The following is a 26,068-nucleotide window of genomic DNA, read 5'->3' as shown; positions in this document are numbered from 1 at the left end:
GTTTCACCGCTCTAGAATGTGTTTATATGGCATTATGATTTTCACTGCTCTAGAATGTGTTTATGGCATTGTGAGTAAGAAACTCATTGGTGATCTCAGACCAGCAGGCGTATTCTGAATCCGTTTACACACACACACCCTGATCAGTGATCCTAGATCACCTAATCTATTCTGAGAAAGTAAGTATATGGGTCTATTATAGATAATAACGGTCTGATGGCTATTATTTCTCCTGTCAGACCAGGGGAAGACATGGCTGCCGCTATCCAGTGTGCCCCCACTGTGTGGGTACATGCTGCAGAGGTCTAAAGTCTCCGGAGTGATCCTCCACGCCCCCCTGCCTGGCTGTCACAGCCAGTCCAGGGTGAGAACCTCCACCTCTTTCTCCGCCATCACATGTCGTCATACGTCAAAATGCACCTTTTTCTCTATAGAGGCCCTAAATTTAGTTCTGCATGCATGTATAGTGTGTTTTTCTTATGTTTTTGTGCAGTCATTTTTGGCAGCGCTTCCGTTATGCTTTGTAAGCTAAATCGAGCGCATAAAATAATAAAAGAAACCGTTTAGATTGATTTATTACTGATGTTTAAATGGTTGTGAGCCAACATGCCCCACTAATGTCTTCCCTCTCTGCTCAGACCCCAAGGATTCTTTCCCTACCTCTGCGGTTTTGGGACCTGATCCGTGGCCAGACCCGGACCCTGGAGCTACAGTGTCCATATGTACCATATGTAACCCCTGCACCAGGCACACTCGCCACCACCCCTCCCTCGACCAGCACCACCCAGGGCACTTCCACTCCCCCCAGGCCCAGACTCTTCTGCGCCCCTCGCCAGATGACTGTGGAACTACCCCCTGGTCCCATATCTGGAGTTGCTGTTAAGGGTGTGTGTGTGTGTGTGTGTGTGTGTGTGTGTAGGTGGGGGGGGGGCATATATGTTTCAGGTGCATATGGTTGCCATCATCTCTGCATGAGTTGAATTCTAACATGGTTCAGGGGACTGCTCTGTTTTCATAGCTCAGTGGAGTGTGAATATGTTCAGTTGAAGGGGGTTCGGGGACCAATGTGTTGGTTTGTGCTGAGTCTGCAATACTTTTACCCTGTTGAATGTGGTAATTGGTTGTTTATTTTCACAGCGTTGTTGAATCTCAAATAAACTATTTATTGTTCATGTTGTACTTTTCCTTGTCATTCTCCAGATATCAAAGGGAAACTGATTAGCCTTCAGGATGCCCCCAAACACTGTGGGTATTCTGCAAGTGAAGGAAAAGATGGCAAAATCATCCTCAACCTCCCCTTCAATTCCTGTCACATGAGTGTAGAGGCAAGTCATTGATCTCATATCAACACTGTACTGATAATGTTGAACTATGAATCAGTATTAGCAGTGAAAAAGTGTACCATGTAATATACCTTTTGACAATCTCTTCTCGCCAACCCTTTTTGCCCTTAATAATAGGGCAAAGAGCATCGTATCATTGCCATCTACATGACTGTGGATGGAAAGAGAGGAGAGGCACGACTGTCCTGTCCTATTTCCTCTCCGGTGTCCGGTCAAGGTAGCCTGAATTACTTGCTTTTCAACATAAAAAAAAGGTATTATTCAGTCCATTCAGTGTTGCCACTACTCTGTGAGATTTACATTATCATGCTGGTCCATCTGGAGTGACATTTATCATGCTGGTCCCTCTCGAGTGACAGTTATCATGCTGGTCCCTCTCGAGTGACATTTATCATGCTGGTCCATCTGGAGTGACATTTATCATGCTGGTCCATCTGGAGTGACAGTTATCATGCTGGTCCCTCTAGAGTGACAGTTATCATGCTGGTCCATCTGGAGTGACTGTTATCATGCTGGTCCATCTGGAGTGACAGTTATCATGCTGGTCCCTCTCGAGTGACAGTTATCATGCTGGTCCCTCTCGAGTGACAGTTATCATGCTGGTCCCTCTAGAGTGACTGTTATCATGCTGGTCCCTCTAGAGTGACAGTTATCATGCTGGTCCCTCTCGAGTGACAGTTATCATGCTGGTCCCTCTCGAGTGACAGTTATCATGCTGGTCCATCTGGAGTGACAGTTATCATGCTGGTCCCTCTCGAGTGACAGTTATCATGCTGGTCCCTCTCGAGTGACAGTTATCATGCTGGTCCCTCTCGAGTGACAGTTATCATGCTGGTCCATCTGGAGTGACATTTATCATGCTGGTCCCTCTCGAGTGACAGTTATCATGCTGGTCCCTCTAGAGTGACAGTTATCATGCTGGTCCCTCTCGAGTGACAGTTATCATGCTGGTCCCTCTCGAGTGACAGTTATCATGCTGGTCCCTCTCGAGTGACAGTTATCATGCTGGTCCCTCTCGAGTGACAGTTATCATGCTGGTCCCTCGAGTGACTGTTATCATGCTGGTCCCTCTGGAGTGACTGTTATCATGCTGGTCCATCTGGAGTGACAGTTATCATGCTGGTCCCTCTCGAGTGACAGTTATCATGCTGGTCCCTCTCGAGTGACAGTTATCATGCTGGTCCCTCTCGAGTGACAGTTATCATGCTGGTCCCTCTCGAGTGACAGTTATCATGCTGGTCCCTCGAGTGACTGTTATCATTCTGGTCCATCTGGAGTGACAGTTATCATGCTGGTCCCTCTAGAGTGACAGTTATCATGCTGGTCCCTCTCGAGTGACAGTTATCATGCTGGTCCCTCTCGAGTGACATTTATCATGCTGGTCCATCTGGAGTGACAGTTATCATGCTGGTCCCTCTCGAGTGACAGTTATCATGCTGGTCCCTCTCGAGTGACAGTTATCATGCTGGTCCCTCTCGAGTGACAGTTATCATGCTGGTCCCTCTCGAGTGACAGTTATCATGCTGGTCCCTCTCGAGTGACATTTATCATGCTGGTCCATCTGGAGTGACAGTTATCATGCTGGTCCCTCTCGAGTGACAGTTATCATGCTGGTCCCTCTCGAGTGACGGTTATCATGCTGGTCCCTCTCGAGTGACGGTTATCATGCTGGTCCCTCTCGAGTGACAGTTATCATGCTGGTCCCTCTCGAGTGACAGTTATCATGCTGGTCCCTCTCGAGTGACAGTTATCATGCTGGTCCCTCTCGAGTGACAGTTATCATGCTGGTCCCTCTCGAGTGACAGTTATCATGCTGGTCCCTCTCGAGTGACAGTTATCATGCTGGTCCCTCTCGAGTGACAGTTATCATGCTGGTCCCTCTTGAGTGACATTTATCATGCTGGTCCCTCTCGAGTGACATTTATCATGCTGGTCCCTCTAGAGTGCAACCTGCCCAGTGAGCAGCGTCTCCCCTGTGGCCTGGCCTCTACGTCCCCGTCACAGTGCCTCTCCTTGGGTTGCTGCTTCAGCAGACTCTCCCTCGCCTGCTACTACCCCATGGATGGTGAGCGGTGGCTCTGTCCCCCAACTGTGTTTTTAAGCCACTTAGCTGGGTTTTCACGTCGGCATGGTTTGTAGAAATGTCTTCACTGTGGTTGTTTTGTTGTGCCAATGCCGAACACTCGGGGATAATAAATAAAGATAAATGGATAATCAGAGCCAGTGACTGTAAATGTGAAAAGGGTATTGGGACACCTTGGGTCTCATTATTCGTTGCCTCCTGAGATTATTGACCTTTTGTTTTCCCCCCAGAGTGCACCATCGACCGCCACTTTGTCTTTTTGGTGCCTGCCTCCCTCACGGAACCCCCTCTTTCACCGGCACTGCTGGTTGCCGCTGGCAACTCCACCTGCGTGCCTCAGAAGGTGACGGCTAACTACGCCTTGTTCAAAATCCCACTGGATGGATGTGGGGTGCAGAGACTGGTGAGCATTTAATGAGACGTTAACTGCAGCCGACGTGCCTAGAAGGGCAGTGAATGCTTACACAGAAAAAGCGTTTTCATATCTAGGAATATTATGAGTATATTCCTTGTTGTGTCAACATTTCCAAGTTGCATAAGAACAAGAACTATCCTATCTACGCCTGCTGTCTCTTCACAATCTTAACTGCGACGCCCAAATGTAACCTATTCACTCCCATTTCTCCCCTCTATAGTTTTCAGACTCATCATCATGCATACTATCTTTTCTTCAACTAAATAAATTACGCCATCGAATCATTTCAATACTTTTATTTGTATGATTGACCTGCAGCATGCATCCGTTTGTGGAAGGCAAGGTCTATAGTGCTTCTAGTGCTAATTAATAATCAAATTATTCTCGTTTGCATTTAATTGTGTAGGCAAAGGATCAGAATAATTATCTTGCATTTCTTAAACATGATCTTGGTGCCGTCTTCTTCATGTGAGCAGACTGACTTGCTGACATAATCCAACTTTCCCCTTGGATGAGTTCTTTGTCTGTCCCGCATCGATAGGCCGGCTAATTCATGCAAAAGTCTTGCCCTTTTATTTGCGGTCATTGATGGATGGTGCTGCTAATGTCTGCTAGGCTATTTAAAAAGGTAGTAAAGCTACAACAATAAATTGTGTATTGCAATAAATATGCACAACTTGAACAAACTGTGAAATTATAGTCATGACAGCCATGTGGGACTCCAGTAGCCGATGTAATTTTAGTTTGCCAAACAAATGTAAAGTTTGCAAATGTTACATTTTAAACAAACAGTCCCCCCCCCCCCACAAACGTTGGTGAACTACCACACATTTTTGCAAAAAGAATGCCTTGTTGAACACACCTTAGGGATCTATGTCCAGCTGCATCATTGGCCTATACTGTGATGACGCTGCCTCAGAAGCATTTGCTGGGAATTTTCACTGATATTGTGGCATAAGTTACTTAATCAGTCAGTGAGCAACATTCTCTGCTGGGCTGGACCCGACAGCGTTTAGCAAAAAAAGATTTGTAATATTATTTAAAAATCTCTTGCCATTTCTATAATGTGAAACTATTTGTTCTGTCCTGTCTCAACAGGAAGTGGGGAAGACTGTGATCTATATGGTTGAGGTTGTTAACAAGGTCCAGACCATCACACTCAACTATGGCACGATAACGAGAGACTCTCCCATTAGGTTGGACACCTATTATTTGATTTCTTCTTCAATAGATTTGAGAGATTTTGATCATTATATAGACATAGCTATAAACAGTGATTTGTCATGGATGCATAATTCATGTGCAATTAAGTGGAAACAAATTTGTGGAAATTTGTTAGTTTTCATAGACAAATCTATGTAAATTCCTGTTTCCTTCCTTCTAGGTTATTGGTAGAGTGTAGGTACCTGCCAGGCTCTGTGGTTAGTGTGGGATACATGGTCAAGAGCCCTTCTCTGGGACCCTCCATTCATGCCGAAGGGGTCTTTGGAGTCCAGCTCAGGATTGCCAAAGGTGGATGATTCTCATTTATTCCATAATGGCTATTTGGTGCCTTCCAAAAATGCAATGCTGTTTAATCTAAATACCTAATTGTACCCTATATGGTGGAAACTGATTACTCAAACTGTATATTAAATTATTATGACATATGCCAACTGACCAGTAGTTGGGAAAACTAGTACCTAGTTTGAAGTTAGTGAAACCTGCCCTTATGCAATAACTTGGCTCCCCTCTTCCTCCATACCATCTCTTCTCCCAGATGCCCAGTACAGCAGCTACCTGCCGCAGTACCACCAGCCCCTGCAGATGCTGCTGGGGAAGCCCCTCCATCTTGAGGTCAGACTGCTCAACCCTCCAGACCCCAAAATGGTGCTGCTGGTGCACTACTGTGTGGCCTACCCCCGCTCAGGACAGGCAGCCTGGGTGCTACTCTATAATGGGTAAGTTGGACCAGCTCCTGTCCCGGCAGTTGTGTATTAAAATGATCACCAGTTGAAAAATGTAACGCTTGATTAAAAGGATAAACGGGATAGGATGGAAGAAACGCATGGTATACTAGAATCATATTTACGTGGCTTATAATATAGAAAGTTTGTGTAATGAAGGGGGGATCTTTTCTAATATTATTATAGCTTATTTTCAAATGATCTAATGGCTATGCACATCCACCTCACAGGTGTCCCAACCCCCTGGACCCAGCCCCCCAGCAGGCTGTGCTCCCTGGCCCTCTACCACCAGCCCCCCAGGGTCAGACTCGCAGGTTCACCATCAACACCTTCCAGTTCCTCTCCAGAGACAAGACCTCCATGTCGGATGAGGAGGTAAGGACAGATGGAAACTCCCTGAATTCAACAAGGAGAGATGATCTGCAGGCTTACCCCCCCCCCCCCCCCCCCCCCCCCCCCACCCTTGCTTTTTTTATGCACAAAAGTAAAAAAAAATTATGTGCAGATGTTTCATCCTCATTGCTCTGAACTGGGAAATCCTTGTAGGGGCAGAGGCCTAATTCATCTGCAATCTCGACGAATGGGACGTGGCATTTTGAGAGCACAATTTTACACCTAAAGGGGAAGCTTCTTCATACAGGCTTCTCTTCTCATTCCAGTTAATTTGGTGTAGCAGGAAATATAATTTGAGATCTTCTACAGCTATACACCTATGGTAGAATATGCCCAAGCATTTATGTAAACCTTTCCGGTTTCATTTGGTGTAGTCGTACAGTACACGAAGCATATACATCTCTCTAAAGCAGTGCTTGTGATGGAGAAGACAAGGAAAAGCCATTTAAAAACAAACTGCTCAAGTCAAGAGTTTTATTTGTCACGGTATACAATGAAATGCGGGGGGTCTTGCCCGCAACGATTGTGCATACCGTAATTCCTCTAATAGTAACCCCGGCTTGTATTTGCTTAAACTGTAGCGGGTACCAGGCTTGTATTAGGAGGAGGCCTGTATAAGAGGGAGGCCTATATTTCAAATTTTCAAATGGATCATAATGAATAAATCAACATTTTGTGTCAGTTTGAACCCAGTAAAATGTACTGGGTTCATTTATTGAAACCAAGTACTGTATGAAATAGTAAACAGTGCAATTACAGGTGGTCACTGGTCATTTCAACGTTTTCAAAGTGAAATCAAGTAACTAGCTCAGTATGCAGCTCAGTATATTAGTAACCCGGCTTGTATTAGGAGGTCGGCTTATAATTGCTTAGCTCAAGAGCGCACCCGGCCATTAATAGAGACCCGGCTTGTATTTGAGACCCGGTTACTATTAGAGGAATTACGGTAATACAATAAGAATATATAATAAGAATCCAATAGAACGACATTGTGCAATAATACAAGTAATCAAAGTAGGGCATATCGGTATATGTACATGAGTTATTTACAGAGCATGGTAGGCCATGCTAGGTCCTGTGGTAGTGCAATACACTGTTGGCTATGGATGAGGCACTAGGTCTTTATGTACACTGCTATACAATGCTATATTATACAATCTCAAGTTATACTATACTATTCTTAAAGTGACCTTTCCTTTTGTAAAGTGACCATAAGTGTGTGTGTGCTCATGTTAAAGTGGCTGCTAGTGTGTGAGCGTACAGTGTGTGTGCTTGTGTGTGGAGAGTTCAGTGTTCAAGGCTCTGATGGCCTGGGGGAAAGAAGCTGAGCCGAAGTCTCTCTGTCCTAGTTGCTGGTGTTCGCAGGCGTTTGCCTGACCGCAGCAGCTTGAACAGGCTGCTGTTGGTAATCAAGGGCTTTATGTCCTGTACATTATGTACTCCATGCCTTGAGATCGTAGCTACATCTAATCCTTCACTTTTGTTTCCTTCTGTCCTCGCAGATCTACTTCATGTGTTCCACTGAAGTCTGCTCGCCGTTGGACAGCCAGTGTGTCGAGGGATGCTTCGGCCAATGAGGGTGAGGCAAAGTGAATCCGCTGTGCTGTTCTGAATCAACCGCCACACCCATTGTGAACTCTCAAAGAATGCATGCAAAACGCCCATGCGTGAGCCCCTTAAGACACTTCACGGAACCAGATCCTGGGAATGAACACTGGCTGTATTTCAATATGACAGTGAAGCCCTTCACATGGGACCAGTATTATACGGGCACCCATGGTAGTAGAAAATGACCCCCTGACCTTTGTGATTTATTGACAGGATAAGTCTTTACCAAGGTGTCCTGAGATTGAAGTTGACGCACCCATAGTTTTGACAGTCTGGTGCATGATCAAAGATTTTTTTCAATTGGCACCTCAAACTAATTTATAATGCCAAATACACTGCCTGATGCAAAAATGGAAGCATGCAGAGTACTTCAATATTTTTCAATGATAAATCAAATCTATGACAATCCAGCAGGGGAAAAATAATGCACTGGATAACAGGTACAGTATGTGCTCCTGCTTGGGATGGAAATATATCTCTCAAGAAGGAACTGTAGGCCTATCGATCTCCTTGCTGAGGTGAGGCAGATTGATTTGGCGTTTGCACTGAAAATGCATTTAAAAACCTGCCTGTATTTTACTACTACCAATAACAAATTATGACCCCAAATTACTGAGATGCTGATTCGCACAGGGCTAATATTATCGGATGACCCCTGTGGTTTCGGAATTATGGTAGGTAATTTTCGCCCGAATTTTCACATTACAAATGACTGATGTGGCAGATTTGGCATGGGATTAAGATCACAGACGTCCTACGCAATTATTACAAATGACTAGAGGCCCCCAGGTAATACTAGTCTTGTGCGAATAGGGCTTAAGACTATGGTTTAGTAATGAGGAGTCTTTTGAGTAATGAGGAGTGTTTTGAATTATTTATCGAGACTGATCCATTTCCTGTTTTGTTTTTTCAGACATGGAAAGAGTCTTGGGAGAGGATGATCTGGTAAACTCCTGACTTGATGGCATACAACAGTGCACCTGCATCCAGCACAGTGTACCTGGTACATCCAGCACAGTGTACCTGGTACATCCAGCACAGTGTACCTGGTACATTTCCATTGTGATCCGACTGTATCTCCTCCGCCCCTTTCTTCTTTCCAGTCCCAAGGCTGCGTCACTCATTCACCACCAATAAAAGTCCTCAAAGGAAACTTAAGTGAGGTTGTGTGTGTGTGTCTGTTCGCCAGCTTGCAGCCCCTAGGTTTTTATAGCAGGAAGTGCCACTCCATCAAAAAGTGTTCCACCAGTGTGGCAGGCCAATTGTTTACATTAACACAGACCCTGTGGACTGAACACTTTCGGCCTCCAAACTTGACTTCCTGGGTTTTCTCCACTGTACACTGCCCCCTTTTACACTAAGTAAACAACCGTGATTTTTAAATAGATTGCTTTTGAGTGTTTCAGTGTCTGTGCAAAGGGCACACAAAAGTGGCTTTAAAAAAACGTATTTGTTTGAGATTGTAGCTTACATGACCACTGGGTGTCATCCAAGCAATAAAAATGCAGTAGGGACATAAATGCTCTATGATGAGTCACAGTCAAAAGACCTTGGCCTGTGCTGCAGTCAATAACCAAGGAATTATCCATTTTAACTCTAGTTGTAACTTATTTCTAGAGTTGAAGCCTACTTGAGACGTGTCATCCCCTTTCCTTTCATGTTATCATAGTCTGTGTACCATTGCCAGCTAAAATCAACTTAAACGTGAATATTTCAGAGAATGCACTAGTGTGTGGGGGGGATGCTGCATTGGTCGCTTAATAAAGAATGAAACGTTTCATACAGAATGTACTGAGCACCACAGCAGTCTCGCACAACAAGGCCCCCGCTGAAATGTGCAAAAGCACTGCGGCACACTGCGTTTATTTGATGGCTGCCTGACTGTACTGTTCAAAGGGGAGAGCGAGCGGAGGATAGGAGGAGGAACGAGGCAGGGAGGGAAGGGGAATGACTCCACGAGAAGAGGGGGAGGGAAGACTATTTCCTTTCTGTAGTGCAGCACACGCCGCAAGAACATACACCGGGAGACAGAGGGGGGCAAATATATAGAAGACAGGGAAGGAAACGCCGCAGCCCCGTTGTTGTCTTTATTTTGTTAAACTGTTTTACACAAAAAAAATAGGACTAACATGGAAAGGGAGGAATCCTGCCGATGATTGACTTTCAGTAACCCTCTTCTCTCTGTGGTAAAAGTCTCGCTAATAGACGGAAAGGAAAAGCGATAGGGAAGACATGTTGAGAGGGATTTTCGTCTTGAGGTTGCGGTAGGATGTTGATATGTTCTTGAAACATTTATCTCATACGCAATTGTAAAGGGTTTCACGGTTTATATGCTCAGGAATCATTGTTTTGATCAGCGTTTTTAGGTTTGTTATGATCTCTATTATAGCTTAGGCCTTTGGTAGCCTAAATGCATGGGCAACAATCAGGACAATAACATATAGGCTGGACGGGCAATTCCCATATCTTTTGTACGGTGTTGTAAATGTAACCATTGCATGTTACTGTAGACTTCGCGGTGTTGGCGACATTGTAATGCTTGTAAAATCAAGCGTGCGGATGTTCGATCAAGTTGCTTGATCAGATTGGCCGTATAAAGATCACTGGGATCTATTAACTCCTAGCAGGGTCCTACGAAGGCCTAAACAACTCGGTATACATTAAGATTAGCTGCAAAGCTCAACACATTTCCTTTGACTTGATACACACTTTGACTACACAGAGGATTCTTATACAGGTCAGAGCAGATAAGTGGCAATTATTCCAAATTTAGAACTAGACTGGGAACATAAGGATATTTTAAATGTTAATGTCGACCGACGTAGCATCCCTCATGCTGCCTGGGTCCCGGGGTCTAATGGACCGGGATCGAGAGCTGCAGGCCGCGATGGCCGGAGTGCAGCATCCCAGCCCGGGCGGCGCTGCTGCGGCTTCTGTCCGCGGGATGAAGAGGGGAGACCCGGAGCCCGACGCGCAGACCGCCGCCGCTCTGGTGGAGGCAGCCGCGGCGGAGTGCAAGCGTCCCCGCATCGACGGTGCCGGAGGGATCGCCGAGGTTGGCCAGGTGAGAACAGTGATGCTGTAAAGACAGTCATGCTTTTCATGTTTAAAAATGTATCGTTATAACTGGGACATTTGTTACAATCCTCCCCCAAGTGCTTTCAGCCTTATGCGTATTCATCAGCTGCGAGCCAAGTATAGGGAATGTAAACAAACTTGACCTTTATTATGTTAAGAAGCCCCCCTGCCATGTGGCGTAAATGGTGTGGATAACATTTGGTTTAGAATGGAAATTGATGTCAACGTTTGCTTGTGTGATCTTTGCGGGGGGAGTGAGGGTGAGAGGGCAGAGGGTGCTTGAAGTAAACAAGAGACCTCCCCATTTTACGAGGGGCAATCATTATAACCTGCTTCTCGCATCACTCTCATGAACATGGCATATGAAGCCTAGGATTATTTTTTGGGTATACACTATTTTTTATCATACCATAACATCCGACCTGAATTTGTGAATGTAGTACATGTAGTCTACAGTCTTATTTCTTTCAACTGCTTACACATCTTTGTTCCCCCTCAGTGAGCACACTCATTCCCAATAATTTCCCCATAGAGCACGACAGGGGACAGGACTGATGCACTAGACACCATTATTTGACATTACTGGGGGTTAAGAGCTCCATGAGAACATAGAAAGCTATTCCTCGGCCATGTGAGCAGCAGTAATGGAGGTGAAGTGGCCAGTTGGCTGCTTAAACTAATGGCACGGATACTTGACGTTGCTGCAGCCTAGGAGTGCTGAAAGACATGCTTAGGACTATAATGCACTTACAACCGGACAGGAGTGGATGTGTGTGTGTGTGTATAGGGAGAGTGAGTGAAGATCAATAGCTTCAGCTCCTAAAAAGTATTGAACGTCAGCTGGTCGGGTAGTCAGGAAATGAGGGTGAAGTGCCCGCCTCCCCCTCTCTCCATGTGAGTAGGAACAGCTTTTCCCTATCATTGGCAGTAAAGAGGCTTTGTTTGGGGCTAACGGGATCACAGCTCATACTGGAGGGGGCATTATAACCACACAGATCCCTGAGATCCTTATCTGACGGGGAGGATTAATACGACACACATACTCTACACATATGTGCATGATGTGGATACGCACACACTCGCATAATGCAGACATATTACACACACATACTGCCGTCGTTAACTATTGGGGATATATTGGGTCCTTCGCACACATTTATGTTGGCAATTTGTAAACAAAGGCTGGAGATTACCCTTTTAAAGCATCACTAATATACAGGCTATTTTCCGTCTGCCTCTTGTGATTAATACACCTACAATGATGAACCTCTGTATCCCAGTGTGTATAAATATGACTGACGTATTCTTATGTCCTGACCCGATGACACCATTAATATTCTAGCAGTGAAGTGGGCTGAGAGAGATTCAACGTACTTGTTAATGAGAGCGCTTGACTTTCCAAGAAATGATAATTTGACCTTAAAGATGCCAGCACTTCTCTCAGGCTGTATTTAAGGGGAGAGTGAATCATGGAAAATATTGCACCATGTGGGAGTTTGTCCCTCATAAAGTTTTGAGTTCTTTCTTTTTCTCTGTTATGTGAAATTCAAGTGACTAAAGAATTATTCATTTTCTATCTCTGTTTCTGCCCCCCCCTCCCCTCTCTCTCACATACACCATGGTTTTAACCATTTTCTCTATAGCCCGGACACCATTGCAATTTGCAGGGTTAAAGTGTGACTTGGCTGTGAAGGCCAGTACAATGGGGTGTGGTTGGAATCATGAGCAACCCAGCGTCGCCACCGCAGCCCAATAATGGGTTCTCTCTCCCACATGGTCGTTGCTGTTTTCCCCATTAGCCGTCTTGGGTATGATCTCATAGCGTGGTGGGGGTGGAATTACTCTTGTCAAGTCAACTGCTCAAAGTTTTAGTAGACCACGTGACTCATGGTTACATCTAGGGATGCACCGATCCAACTTTTTCAGGCCGATACGTGTACCGATCCGTCGAAGCTTCGATCATAATGTTGACATTCTAATTCTAAATCAACATTCGAATTTCTAATAAAATCTTTTTTGTATATGTTTATTGAATCTGTTTAAAACAATGTTTTTTTTTTCACAGTTGCAGATAAAGTTTAGGCTATACTAATATTATAATATTATACTATAAGACCAACCGTGCCCTTATTGGATTTTTTATTTTGACGAAACTGATGAGTTAAAGAAAGTTGATTTAATAAAATAAAAAATACTCATTTAATCAGATTAATCACTTTATTCAAATTGAGGATAAAAAAAAAATGTAATAACTTTTTTTTTACAGACATTCGAAGCTTCGTTCGAATACTTCAATAGAAGATTCGAATGTTAAAAAATGACATTCGGTACAGCACTACCGATACCCATACCATTATCTGAAAAAGAGAGAAAAAAAATTGAACCCTAACTAACCTTACTTAAATCAAATCAAATCACATTTATTTGTAAGGCCCGACAACACACGTTAATGTCCCCATGGGCCGGACAAGTCTTCTTTAAACAAGTCAAGAAGAAACATAACAATAAGTCAAGAACAAAATAAGAACACCATAAGGTCCAACAATTTTTTTTAAAGATTTGTGTTTTAGCGTTTATCGTTTATTTTTTTTTATTTTTTTTTTTACTACTGGGCAGTCCAGTAGAGAGAGAGAGAGGGTGAATGGGAGACAGAGTGGGGGGAAGACATTCGGCAAATAACGACGGTTCCGGGAATCGAACCCGGGTCGGCCGTGCCGCGACTCAGCGAGTTATGTGGTTCGCCACTGGGGCGCCCAAGGTCCAACACATTTAAAATAAATGCAAATAAATGAATGCAATGCGAACACTCCCAGACATACCCCGCGCGAAGGTAAGGGAAAAACTCACTAAAACCTAACGATAGGGAAAAATGCACCACAGGCAGTGTGGAGGAGAGAAACCTTACAAGGGCCATTCAAGGGGGGATCTCCCTTCTTAGATGTCGGTGATAGTAGTGTTGCAGACTGACAGTTGGTAAGCATTAGGGCTGACCTTCAAAGCTTTTTTTGGCAATCGAAGCTTCGGGGCCGAGCTTCGATTTTAATTTGAAGCTTCAAAAAAAATGTAATAAATCTTTTTTAATAATATTATTATTATTTTTTTTTATCTTATGTTGTGGGACTTGTACAGCACTTTGGTAAACTTTGTTGTTTTTAAATGTGCTCTATAAATAAAGTGGATTGGAATAATTAATTAAGTAGCCCACAGTTTCACTCGGCTGTGTGATTTAATTCAAGGTGGATCGCTGTTGTCGTTTGAACAACTTCAGATTTCATGGGAACTACCAATCCCCCAAATCAAGAATGTTTAAGATGAATGAAGTAAGATTTTGATTATTTGAAATATGGCCTGTGTAGTAGACTAAACTATGCACAGAATTATGTCAGTCTACAAGGTCCGGATTCTACATGGTCCGGCAATGTAGACCTTGTAGACTCCACTACAGACCAATTATCAGTGAATGTTCATGCATTTTTAAGAAGGGCTACTTCCACAAAAAAACAAAGTACTCACCAAAACATCTCAGTAGCACCTTATCTAAATGTTCTATTTCATATTATGGAGATTCATATGTATTTATGCATTTCTACATTTTATTTCCTATTTTGTTTATTCATCCCAGTATCTTTCTTTCATATGTGTGGAATTCTACAAGGCATGTAGGTGTATATTTGTTTGAGGATGATATCCTTCAAATAGGCAATAGTGATGATATAATTTGGGCAGTGCTGAGCTGGGTTACTTTCCTCCAGTGTATTTGTCCCCCCCCCCCCCCCCCCACACACACACACACACACACACAAATCGAAGTAAAACAAATTATTTATTTATTTAATTTATTTTTTTAAACTTCGATTTTTTTTTAATGTTCGAAGCTTGTGCCATCGAACGAAGCTTCGAAGTATTTAAGACAGCCCTAGTAAGCATGCACTCATGTGTGTAGTGAAACACAGATGAGTGCATGCAATAGCAACTGAACATTTTGAAAAATTTAAGATAGAGCTGATGGCGATAGCAACTGAACATTTTGAAAGATTAAAGATAGAGCTGATAGCGAATCTATTTGAGGCACAGGGGTGGCGCAAAGAGGGTGTACTAACCTACACTGTAGCACTCAACACTTTGATGAACATTGTTACTCAGCTGATAGAGTTGTGCCCTTCCTGATGACTTGCCGTACAGAACTTGTAAGTCGCTTTGGATAAAAGAGTCGGGTAAATGTAAATACCCATTGTTCAATTAATAAACTGTATGCCTCACTGTGTGGAAGAGACTGGGATCATTCTTTTGTGCAAGGCAACATCAGGCTTGACTTAAAACATTACTTTCCTAACTTAGTGAAACTAAATGTAACAAATGAACACAGATATAAATGTACTGAATTGTTATTTCTTATTTTATTTCTTATTATATATAAAACTATTGTACATGGCTCAAATAATTAGCCCAGCTAATTTGGGTGTACACACAGCTAGTTAAAACCCCAATCCAGACTTTTTTCGGCCTACAAATGTGAGTGTATATTCACATCACATTCTTGGAAGAGTTGGATTTGTAGATGGAAAATATGTTTTTTTGGAACCTTAGTTCTTAACACATTGCCCGCCGGGGGTTATGCCCATAGGTCCCTCTCTGCCAGCGCTGTAAGCCTATGGAGATGTTTACCTTCTTTGCAGGGCTATAACTTTTTAAATTTTATTGCTATATTGACATTACTATGGCCCATTCAACATCGATTATCTATCGTTCAGGATGTGGGAACGTTATACTTTTTCATTCATACATTGTTGTGTTAATACTTAATACCTTTTAGAATATAAGTATGTTTTTAATCTTTTCTGCTGTAATTCCCAAAACGCTAGTTATAGGCCCAAGCGCATATATAGATTATACGAGATTATTATAGAGTGCCGTATTCCCATACACGCTATATTAAAAAATTCAAATGTATATGATTCGTATACATTATGCTTCATCATGCGTGGAGGAAAGGGGGGGGGGGGTCGTTTATAATTCCTTGATCATCAGTAACTGCTTTATGTAGGTTGGGTGGATATATTGATCAGATGGTTTGCAAACAAGGAAATGCACAATCGGGTTGAAAATAACGTTATATTCCTCTTACCGTGGGCCAATGAGACTGGCGGTGAAAGATCCCAATTATACGACGCCGATCGCCTAGGTCCATTTCCAGTTTGTATGGCGCAATAAACGCTGAAATCATATCGATTATTAAGTTTAGAAAGCGATCCATATGTACATAGTGTCTGTCGGGAGTCCCGTAACGAGATGTGACTGCCGGATGATTTTCCTCGATGCACTGATGCCATTTCCTGTTTTGCGAGTGTAACTCGCCCGACCATCCACCAGGCGGCGGTATTGAGCCGTCATTGCAGTCACATCTGGGGTCCAGCTGCAGGACCGGGGGTGGGTATATGAATTATGAATGCCATGGCGAAAAAATGAAATATTGATCTAAAAAACGCTGTACAGCGATCCTGGCAGACAACGCATGGCGGGCAATAACGCTGGACAGCGTTTTTGGCGCTGGAAGTGTTAACCATAAGTCTGTATTATAGGATTGTTTTTACAAACTTTACTAATGTAAACAAACATTTTATAGCCACAAAATACAGCAGATACACAAAAAAAACTCATATTTACTTTCATAAAAACTGAAAGCGAGGCCATGACACAGATCTTTATCCCTACTCCTCCCACGAGCCACGTGGAGCTCCACGCCGGTAGCATCCGCTGGGAAGAGCAGCGCCCATTAACATGGCCACCGGAGGGAAGCAGGTGCCACTCAGCGTCCACCCGTTTACAGCTGTTAGCGCTTGTAGCAAGAGCTCAAGTCAATCAACTAGAGAATGAAAACACATCTCTCTGTTCCCATTTTTCATGTTTGGAGGTGGGGTTACTCACTTGTTTATGTTTGGATCATGGATTGAGCCTTTTTCAAATGAAATAAAAGCAGCTGACTGACTTCACTGAGGGCAAATAAAACGTTTACAATGTTGCCCATAAACATTATAAACAGTGCATTTGCCGTAGTCCCTCATTCATTTATGGATCCACATAAATGTCGTGATTTTTTTTATTCCAGTGTTGACAATATCTACAATTCCAATAAATATAAAGGCACATAGTTGTAATTGATGAAAAAACATTTTGAATAAAAAAAGTCACTGGCAATTTCGTAACTAAAAAGTATGCTAATTAAAAACGATGTCACGTCATGTTGTAATTTATATTGAGGTGCGGGAATGAAAACTGGCAATTACTTTGACCATCCCTCAGCCTTATCCAGTGGTCTAGCTTTCACTGTGAACATTCTATAAGTTATGGTTTCATTCTTCTGATTGGAGTGCTTCAAATGGCACGGAAAACGACATGGCATTGATCTATTTTGCGTTCCGGCGCAGCACTCTGGAATCATTTGTTCAGGTTGAGAGGGATTCCTAATGACAACAACAGGGTGTCTACAGCTGAAGTCAGGTTTTGGGTGAAGATGTTGAGAGGAGGCTGTCTGCTTCAATTTCCATCCCGTGCGCCGAGCGGCTTGGCGTTTTGTTGTCGCTCTGCGCTGGAATCCGGGGCCCTCTAACCTAATAAGGACTCGCCTGGGGTGACAGCGCCGAGGACAAATGACTTGACTAGAACATGAATGTAGGTGGATCGCCCCCCCCCCCCCCCCCCCCCCCCGCGACCGCGTACCTTCAGCACAGCCCGACGCTGAAATAGAATGAAAACGTCAGCGAGAAAAATGTACTCCGGCTGCGAGTTGAGAATATTTATTTAGTTCTTGCGTCCCTGTTTGTCTTTGAAGGATTGCTGGCAGTGGTCTGTTGATTGAATGATGGGCTTGTGAGAGAGGGAGAGTGTGTGTGCGCTAGTGTAGTTTGCATTAAACATAATAGTGCAATGCGAGTGGTAGATATTAGGTCATTTCTGGTTTTGATCAGGCCTGTGTATAGTATTGGCTTAGTTGAAGCTTATTAAGTGTTTTGTCTCGACTGGTCTGACTTCTTAGCAGTGTGTTATTGAATAAAGCAACCCTGTCTAGTTCTACATGCAGACAAACAATTATGTCAGAACTGGCTTTGTGAGCAAACCCACTTTTCACTGTAGACAACGGGCCCTTGAAAAGGCGAGCGGCCAGAAGAACTTGAAGTACATATCAAGAGAAAATACATCTGGAGTCTGCCCTGGCTGCCTGGACGACGTGGGATTAGCATGCAAGTGCTCTGTGGATGAAATGGATTTACAACTTCTTGAGTCCATGGTATACCCTGCTTTGTAGTTCTGTGGCATGACTTTTCAAAAGAACCGAGACGTGGTACCTTGTCGAGAACCTAAAAAAGAGCACTCCTAAGCCACCATGGGAATAGCCAGGAGTCCTGTGATGAAATTAGGAATGGATTATGGGAATTTGGTAAGAAGACAGACGCATGCACACGCCACTGCCTGTAACTTTTGGAGACTACTGGCTGGGCTCGTATATACAAGGGATTACCACAGTCCTGTGAATTGGTGATGTGAATGAGAATCTTGGAGCATTCGAGGTAACCAAGCTCCCTCTCTAGTTGGAATACACACGCACCTCATGCTTTTCAGAGGGTTCTGTCCCCCCCTCCTGTCGTCCTCTCCTTCACCCCCCCCCCCGCTTCGTTGCCATCTGTTGACTTGAAGTCTTCTCGTTACTTTCTCCCGATTGCTCACTCTGTCCTCCCCTGCAGTTTGTCCTCCTCTTTAAAGGCTGAATTCAGACGTCCACGTCGGGCCTTTTTGTTGCCTGACGCGCAGCTACATTGCGGGCATGGTGCATGTAGGCCAGTGTTGACAGATGTATGATAATTATCGTATTTGTGCGATTACTTTGCCCTCTGTACGACTGGTTTTGCACTCTGTACACCTATTATGCTCTATTGGTTAGAATTGGCAAACAATACATTTCCTAAAGAAAACAAAATAATTGTAAGCCTCTGGTAGGATAATTTGTCCCATGTTTAACATTTAACATGTGTCCCATGTGGCAACACTGATGTAGGCTTCGCAGGTGGACTCCTTGTCCTGTGGCGGGGCCAGCGACACCCCTGGTGCATACATGTGCCTCCAGGCTTCCTCCTCACAGTCCCAAATAAACCCTGGCTGTTGGCTTATCTCTCTGAAGCTCGAGTGCAGCCAGTATTTACCATTTTTATACATATGTTTTAATACACTCCAGTATGATTTACTGTAAATGTACTGTTACAGTGTAAGGCTTTCAAGTGTCATACTGTCATCTGCGATATTTATATATATATATATCATAAAAGTTAAGTTAATCAAGAAATTGTTCCTTGCAGCAGTATTAAAATAGATAGACCATTTTGAAGGAAACGACACCATGACAATTGTATTACAAGATAAAGACATTAAAAAAAAATTCACATTGTAATTTGTACTAGAAAACTAAATACTGTAAAATATCATTATACCGTAAAAAGAATATCTGAGAAACACAATATTTTGGCCCTAATTAGCTGTAATGAATGCTAATGGTAAGACACTGCTGACAATGCATTTACATTGGCCGGCCTCCTTCAATCCCCCTCTCCTTAAGTAAATGAAGCGCATGACTCTGCTCATGTATGAGTCATTGTCTTTGCCCCTCCCTCTCTTTACTGCTTTTTGACCCTTTCCCCCCCTTCCATTCGTCCAGCCCGGGTTCCTCCCTCCCTCCTAGGATCCGCCCCCTCTTTCATTTCTCCATCCTCTCTTCTCCCTCCTTTTTGACCAGAAATATTTATTCCAGATGTTTTTTTTTATGACTGCTCCCCTCCCCCATCGTTATATCACAATGTGGTGCCCCATAAAAATCTCCGTCCCTCGTCCCCTGCCTCCCCCCATCCCCTTCTTTTTTGCATTTGCGCGTCTTCACAGAGACAGGAGGCATATCTCCACAAGCGTTGTGTTCTCCAACTGGGGCCGTGTTGTAAAATAGATGTTTATGCTTTATTCATGTTAGTCAAGCCTCTAAAAGGCATTGCATTATTTAACCACTTCTACCTCCCAACGCCAGTTCACTAAGTACATTTTTGGCTTGAAGAGAGGGAGGCCCGGCTCATACACACTGCCTTTCCCCCCCCCCCCCAATTCACCAAACAAAACTTCTCTCTCCCAGAAACCAAGCCTCTATATTCGGAGGCTGGTTTTTAGGAATGGCGTGCTGCATTTTCAGTGGAGTGGTCCCTGTGGGGGTGGGGGTGGGGGGGGGGGGGGGGGGGCAGTGGATGGCTGCAGTATTAATCAGGACGGTTCAAGCCGTGCTGCGAACAGAGCTAAGTGTTCCCCCTGGGGAGAGTGCAGACCAGGGACATTGGTTCCAGATGAAAGGGAGATAAGAGGAGAGGAGAGGGGGGAGGTGAGCTGTTTTTTAATCCCAACGATATGAAGCCAGAGACAGAGCAAGTACGCCACCCCCCTCCCCTCCCCCTCCTTATAATGCAGGCGGCTAATAATTGCTGTAAAAAGCTCACTTTTTAATGGAACACATTTGCATAAATGCTGGAACACAGTTGCGAGTGTGAATAAAATTAATTACAAACTTCCTTTTTCGGGGATGGTGGGGACATGGATCACAATGAATCCTCGCCTCCAAACAGAGATGGAAATGTTTTGCTCTCTCTTTTCCTCTACTTACAATTACTCACCGAGTGTTACAACACCCTGCTTTACACGGACAGACATTTGAAGACGTAACGTGGCTGAGATTGCATAATGGCTTCTGATGCCACCTCATACCAGCGTACTCCCCCTGACACTCTTGACCTATTTATGATTTGACACTGGATTTTTCCTCCTCGCTTTAACAGGCAAACAATGGATGCACTGGGGGTGAAAACTCCACAGGAGACTTGACTAGGAAGATAGCAGGAGACCATCAGCGGTCGAATTAATGTGATTAGGAGCCGTTAATGCCACAAAAAGGAACTAGAACCTCAAATAAGGAGGCGTGGGGAAAAAGGAGGGGCGAGGGGCTGGAAAAACAAAAAGAGGGTGTGAGAAGGAGTGTGTGTGTGTCTGATTGTTATACAACTTCAAACATGCAAGTAGGGAAAGGCTTCTATGAGGTGAGGCTGGCAATCTGCTGCCATTATGCTAATTGCTTTGACAAATAAAGGTTTATTGTTGATATATTCAAACATCTGCTCTCCTTTCTTTCAGAACAACGACCCCCTGACCCTTGGTTACCATGGCTACCCGCCCCACAGCCAGGTAAGAACTAAAACGCATCTGATATTAGTGATATATATATATATATTTTAGGATAAGTATTTCATATAATGAGCATAATATCCCCTTTTATTGGGTCTTTGATGGTCCATTTCCTGAATAGTGTGTCAAGACAGTGTCAATTGGAACGTCACATGGCTCGTCCAAGCTCTTTATACCACAAGGTGGGGATGTCGATTCTAATTTCTACGTTGTGTAGAAGGAGACTCTCCACCTCCTTTTCTGCCCTCAGTGTCCTGTTGTCATGTCAGCATTATTAACGCTACTGTTGTCATGTCAGCATTATTAACGCTACTGTTGTCATGTCAGCATTATTAACGTTACTGTTGTCATGTCAGCATTATGCATTATTAACGTTACTGTTGTCATGTCAGCATTATTAACGCTACTGTTGTCATGTCAGCATTATTAACGTTACTGTTGTCATGTCAGCATTATTAACGCTACTGTTGTCATGTCAGCATTATTAACGTTACTGTTGTCATGTCAGCATTATTAACGTTACTGTTGTCATGTCAGCATTATTACGTTACTGTTGTCATGTCAGCATTATTAACGCTACTGTTGTCATGTCAGCATTATTACGTTACTGTTGTCATGTCAGCATTATTAACGTTACTGTTGTCATGTCAGCATTATTAACGCTACTGTTGTCATGTCAGCATTATTAACGTTACTGTTGTCATGTCAGCATTATTAACGTTACTGTTGTCATGTCAGCATTATTAACGTTACTGTTGTCATGTCAGCATTATTAACGCTACTGTTGTCATGTCAGCATTATTACGTTACTGTTGTCATGTCAGCATTATTAACGTTACTGTTGTCATGTCAGCATTATTAACGCTACTGTTGTCATGTCAGCATTATTAACGTTACTGTTGTCATGTCGGCATTATTAACGTTACTGTTGTCATGTCGGCATTATTAACATTACTGTTGTCATGTCGGCATTATTAACACATTCAGCGCCAGACCCGGGATAAGTCGGGTTAACTCGCCATCGCTTGAGCACCAAACCCGAGAAAACCCGGGTTTTAATCGTTATTTCTTTTATTCGCTATATCCATTCATAATTCATCCATCCAGCCTGATGTTATCATTGGGAATGGCTCTGAGATCGCAAACGGCCAATACTGCCGCCTAACCCATTGCAGCCGGTATTGCACATCATTGGAAAGCCTCTGGCTTGGGCTGTACGTCGATCTAAGAAGTCCGGTCCAGGTTTTCCTTCTCGGGCATGAGTAACGTTTATAACACATGGCTTGGGGACACTCGAGCACCGCCGGTTCATGTGTTTTGGTGGATAACGTTGGACACACGACCGCGATCAGAATTTGGAATGGCGATCAGATAATTGGATTCTTCTTTTTGCAGTACATCATAGACGAGGTAAGGACTATATGTTATCAATCTTGCGTTGATCCGATGATTTCTTCCCCGCGATCGCAGTGTGTCTGTAATGTACTGTGTAATGTATGCCGTTGGTGGCGCTCGAAGCATAGAAACCCCCCCACCCTTTCGTGCATGCATGATGAAACATAATACCGATAATCTAGCGTTGATTTCAGAATGATCCTTGATCCAGGCGATAAATGGCACGATTTATAATGAAATACAGTAAAGCGCTGTTTGCCGGAGTTTCCTGGGATTACACAGGATCACTCTAAAACTATACTCATATTCACCACGGTATAAAACGGAAATGTATGGATGAAAAAATTATCAGTTTTTTGCATGTTGACCGGAAGAAACTCACTGACAATCGACGTTGTTATTAGATCCATAGCTATAATATTTAATATAGGTTTAGCACTGCAAACACCGGAATTTATCCCCATTGAACAGAGCGCTGGCACACAACGGCCCAACACCCATAGCGACCTCTGGCGCTGAACCTGTTAACGTTACTGTTGTCATGTCAGCATTATTAACGTTACTGTTGTCATGTCAGCATTAGGCCTGCCGCGATAAGCAATAAATCGATTAATTGCCGCGATAATTAAAATGAATGCAATGATTTTGACGGGCGCGATTAATTGCTATTTGCGCGTTTGTTTTAATGAGGCGGAACCAGTGCCCCTTGCAGTCTCTCTCCGTGTGGGTTGGCCGCTGGCGTTACTACAGAGCACAGCACGGGAGCTCCGTGGGGCAGTAGCAACGCCACATATAGCTTAATACATTTCTCAATAGTGTTTTTTTAACCAAGTAGCGTTATTTGTAGTGTAACGTTAGAATAACACAGAATAACGTTAATACAATTACATGCATCATTGTTTACAATGAACGGGTGGGGCTAGTCAAAGCACTGGAGACGGGGACAAGTTAAACATGAATTAATTTATTATAACGGGTCGTTTTCGAGTCGTGCTGCAGTGCCTACGCACCACAGCTATTCTATTATATACTGCTTTGACGCTTCCTCCTCATCGTTGATTGCCTGTAGTAGCTGCATCTAACGTTAGTAGCTAACGTTAAAACTAAAAAACACAACCGGACGAGACAAGTTGTCGGCTAGGATAATCACAACAATACTTCCGGTCCGGTCGGTGGGCTTCAAAATAAAAGTCTTAAACCGGAAAAGACGGAGCGGTGGGCTTCAAAATAAAAGTTTTGGGAAATACATTTCTCAAAAAAATTCTCTAACCGGTCGCAATAATATCGCTTATCGCGATATTTTCGGGGGCAATTAATCGCCCAGCAAAATGTTGACTGACATGGACATGGACAAACTCTGAACTGTATCTATGTAATTGTGTTTTCTTTTATGTACGCTGTAAGTGATGTCATATGTTCTATGTTTTTATGTTTTTATGTTGGAACTGCTATGAAACCTGCACTGAAACTAAATTCCACCAGCCTGGCTGGGTGGTCATTAAATAAATTGATTGATTGATTATCGTGGCAGGCCTAGTCAGCATTATCAACGTTACTGTTGTCATGTCGGCATTATCAACGTTACTGTTGTCATGTCAGCATTATCAACGTTACTGTTGTCATGTCGGCATTATCAACGTTACTGTTGTCATGTCAGCATTATTAACATTACTGTTATGTCAGCATTATTAACGTTACTGTTGTCATGTCAGCATTATTAACATTACTGTTGTCATGTCAGCATTATTAACATTAATGTTGTCATGTCGGCATTATTAACATTACTCTTGTCATGTCAGCATTATTAACATTACTCTTGTCATGTCAGCATTATTAACGTTACTGTTGTCATGTCAGCATTATCAACGTTACTGTTGTCATGTCAGCATTATTAACGTTACTGTTGTCATGTCAGCATTATTAACGTTACTGTTGTCATGTCAGCATTATTAACATTACTCTTGTCATGTCAGCATTATTAACATTAATGTTGTCATGTCGGCATTATTAACGTTACTCTTGTCATGTCAGCATTATTAACATTACTGTTGTCATGTCAGCATTATTAACGCTATTCTATGCTAGATGAAATGTATTTGACATGTATTTTCAAGATCAGTCAATTCAGCAGTCTGCACACACAAATACTGTACATCAAGAGTACACATGTAAAAAGAAAAAGTAAGGATCGGTGTATAATTGTTTGTGTGTGTGGATCCAGTCCAGTCTGCTGAGGGTGTATTAGCCTGCTGATGGTGTTATTAGACAGTTTAGTTTGTGTGGTTAATCCTCCGATCATCCTCCATTCATCCACTCATGCTCTCTTGATGCGCTTGTAATCCCCTCGTCCCGCTCTCTCTCTCTGAGTGTCCCATTGACCAGCGTCCAGCGTCCTGCTCTGCTCTCCACTAGCTCTTATCCACAAGCCATCTATCTCTGTCCTTTAGTGTTTGTGTGTGTGTCCCCATCGCTTTTATTGTGTGAGATTTCTACACTGTGGTTTTCAAACCAGTTGGCCTAGTGCTATACAAATAAAGTTATTATTATTATTTGACGTGTGTTCAGATCTCGGGGGTGGAACCAGATTAGATTATCATTCCATATCATATAATTATCATATTGATATTAAAACCTAAGATGGTACAGCATTATAGCTTAGTGTTTTTATGGCAAAAAGCCATCATAATGGCTAATGGGTAATGATTCGGTAAGACTATACAGAGATATAGCCTTATGGGGCATGTGAGTAAGCCATTAAGGACCTGTGAGACGGCCTGGGGAGTTCTGTAGTGTGAACTGCCCCCCTCCCCCCCAGGAGGAAAAAGCAGACAGGATGGTGAATAACAAAGGCCCTCGAATGCGATGAAGGTGCTAAACTGTCACCGGCTGCATGAGAGAGATGTGATCAAAGGCCCCTGCAGGGGAGAGAGAGAGAGAGAGATCTTGTGTTCCTATCCCAGTGGTGCCAGCAGCCCCAGTTAACTCACCTACATGGAGAAAGAGAACAGAGGAGGAGGAGGGAGAGAGGGAGAGAGGGAGGGACTGCGACATGAGAGGGAGGGGAGGGGAGGGGAAAGTTTGCAGGTGTGACAGAGGCAGAGGAGAAGTAGGAGGGGTGGAGGGGGAAGCGTCAGGCTATCTGGGTGAGCGAGGAGGAGGAGAAGAGGACTGGAGTAGAGAGACGAGCGCGGCAGAGAAGAGATGAGCAAGCAAGGGCACAGCAGCAAAACAGAAGGCTGGGGGTAGAGGGAAAGAAAGGGAGCGAGAGAGAGAGAGAGAGAGCGAGAAAGCTAGAGAGAGGAAATCGGTGAGCGAGCGAGCGAGGGAGAGTGACAGGGACAGAGGGCCAGTGGAGGAGGTGGGGAGGGGTGGGGGGGGGATTGGCAGGGCAGTCGGCGCGAGCGGGGGAAGAGAGAGAGAGAGGGAGATTTTGAATCTGGGAGACACACAGACGAGAAACAGTGAGCTGGAGAGGTGACACGCGCTCAGAGAAAGAGAGAAAGAGAGAGAGCGTGCGAGGAGGAGTGAGAGAGAGAGCGAGAGAGAG

General features: G+C 43.7%; 1 protein-coding gene across 1 annotated transcript; it reads left to right on the top strand.

The window, feature by feature from the left end:
* Positions 1 to 9,789: 9,789 nt before the first annotated feature.
* LOC311231636 (uncharacterized protein) lies at positions 9,790 to 25,387 on the top strand (the record flags this gene model as incomplete). Its single annotated transcript, XM_084318264.1, has 3 exons — positions 9,790 to 10,852; positions 21,076 to 21,126; positions 25,337 to 25,387. Exons 1-3 carry the CDS (start codon positions 10,592 to 10,594, stop codon positions 25,385 to 25,387), a joined length of 363 nt encoding a protein of 120 aa, XP_084174390.1. The 5' UTR covers positions 9,790 to 10,591.
* Positions 25,388 to 26,068: the final 681 nt, after the last annotated feature.

Source organism: Notolepis coatsorum, assembly GCF_963971535.1.
Source record: "Notolepis coatsorum genome assembly, chromosome: 7".
Classification (NCBI taxonomy): domain Eukaryota; kingdom Metazoa; phylum Chordata; class Actinopteri; order Aulopiformes; family Paralepididae; genus Notolepis; species Notolepis coatsorum.
This window is presented reverse-complemented; position numbering and strand designations above follow the sequence as displayed.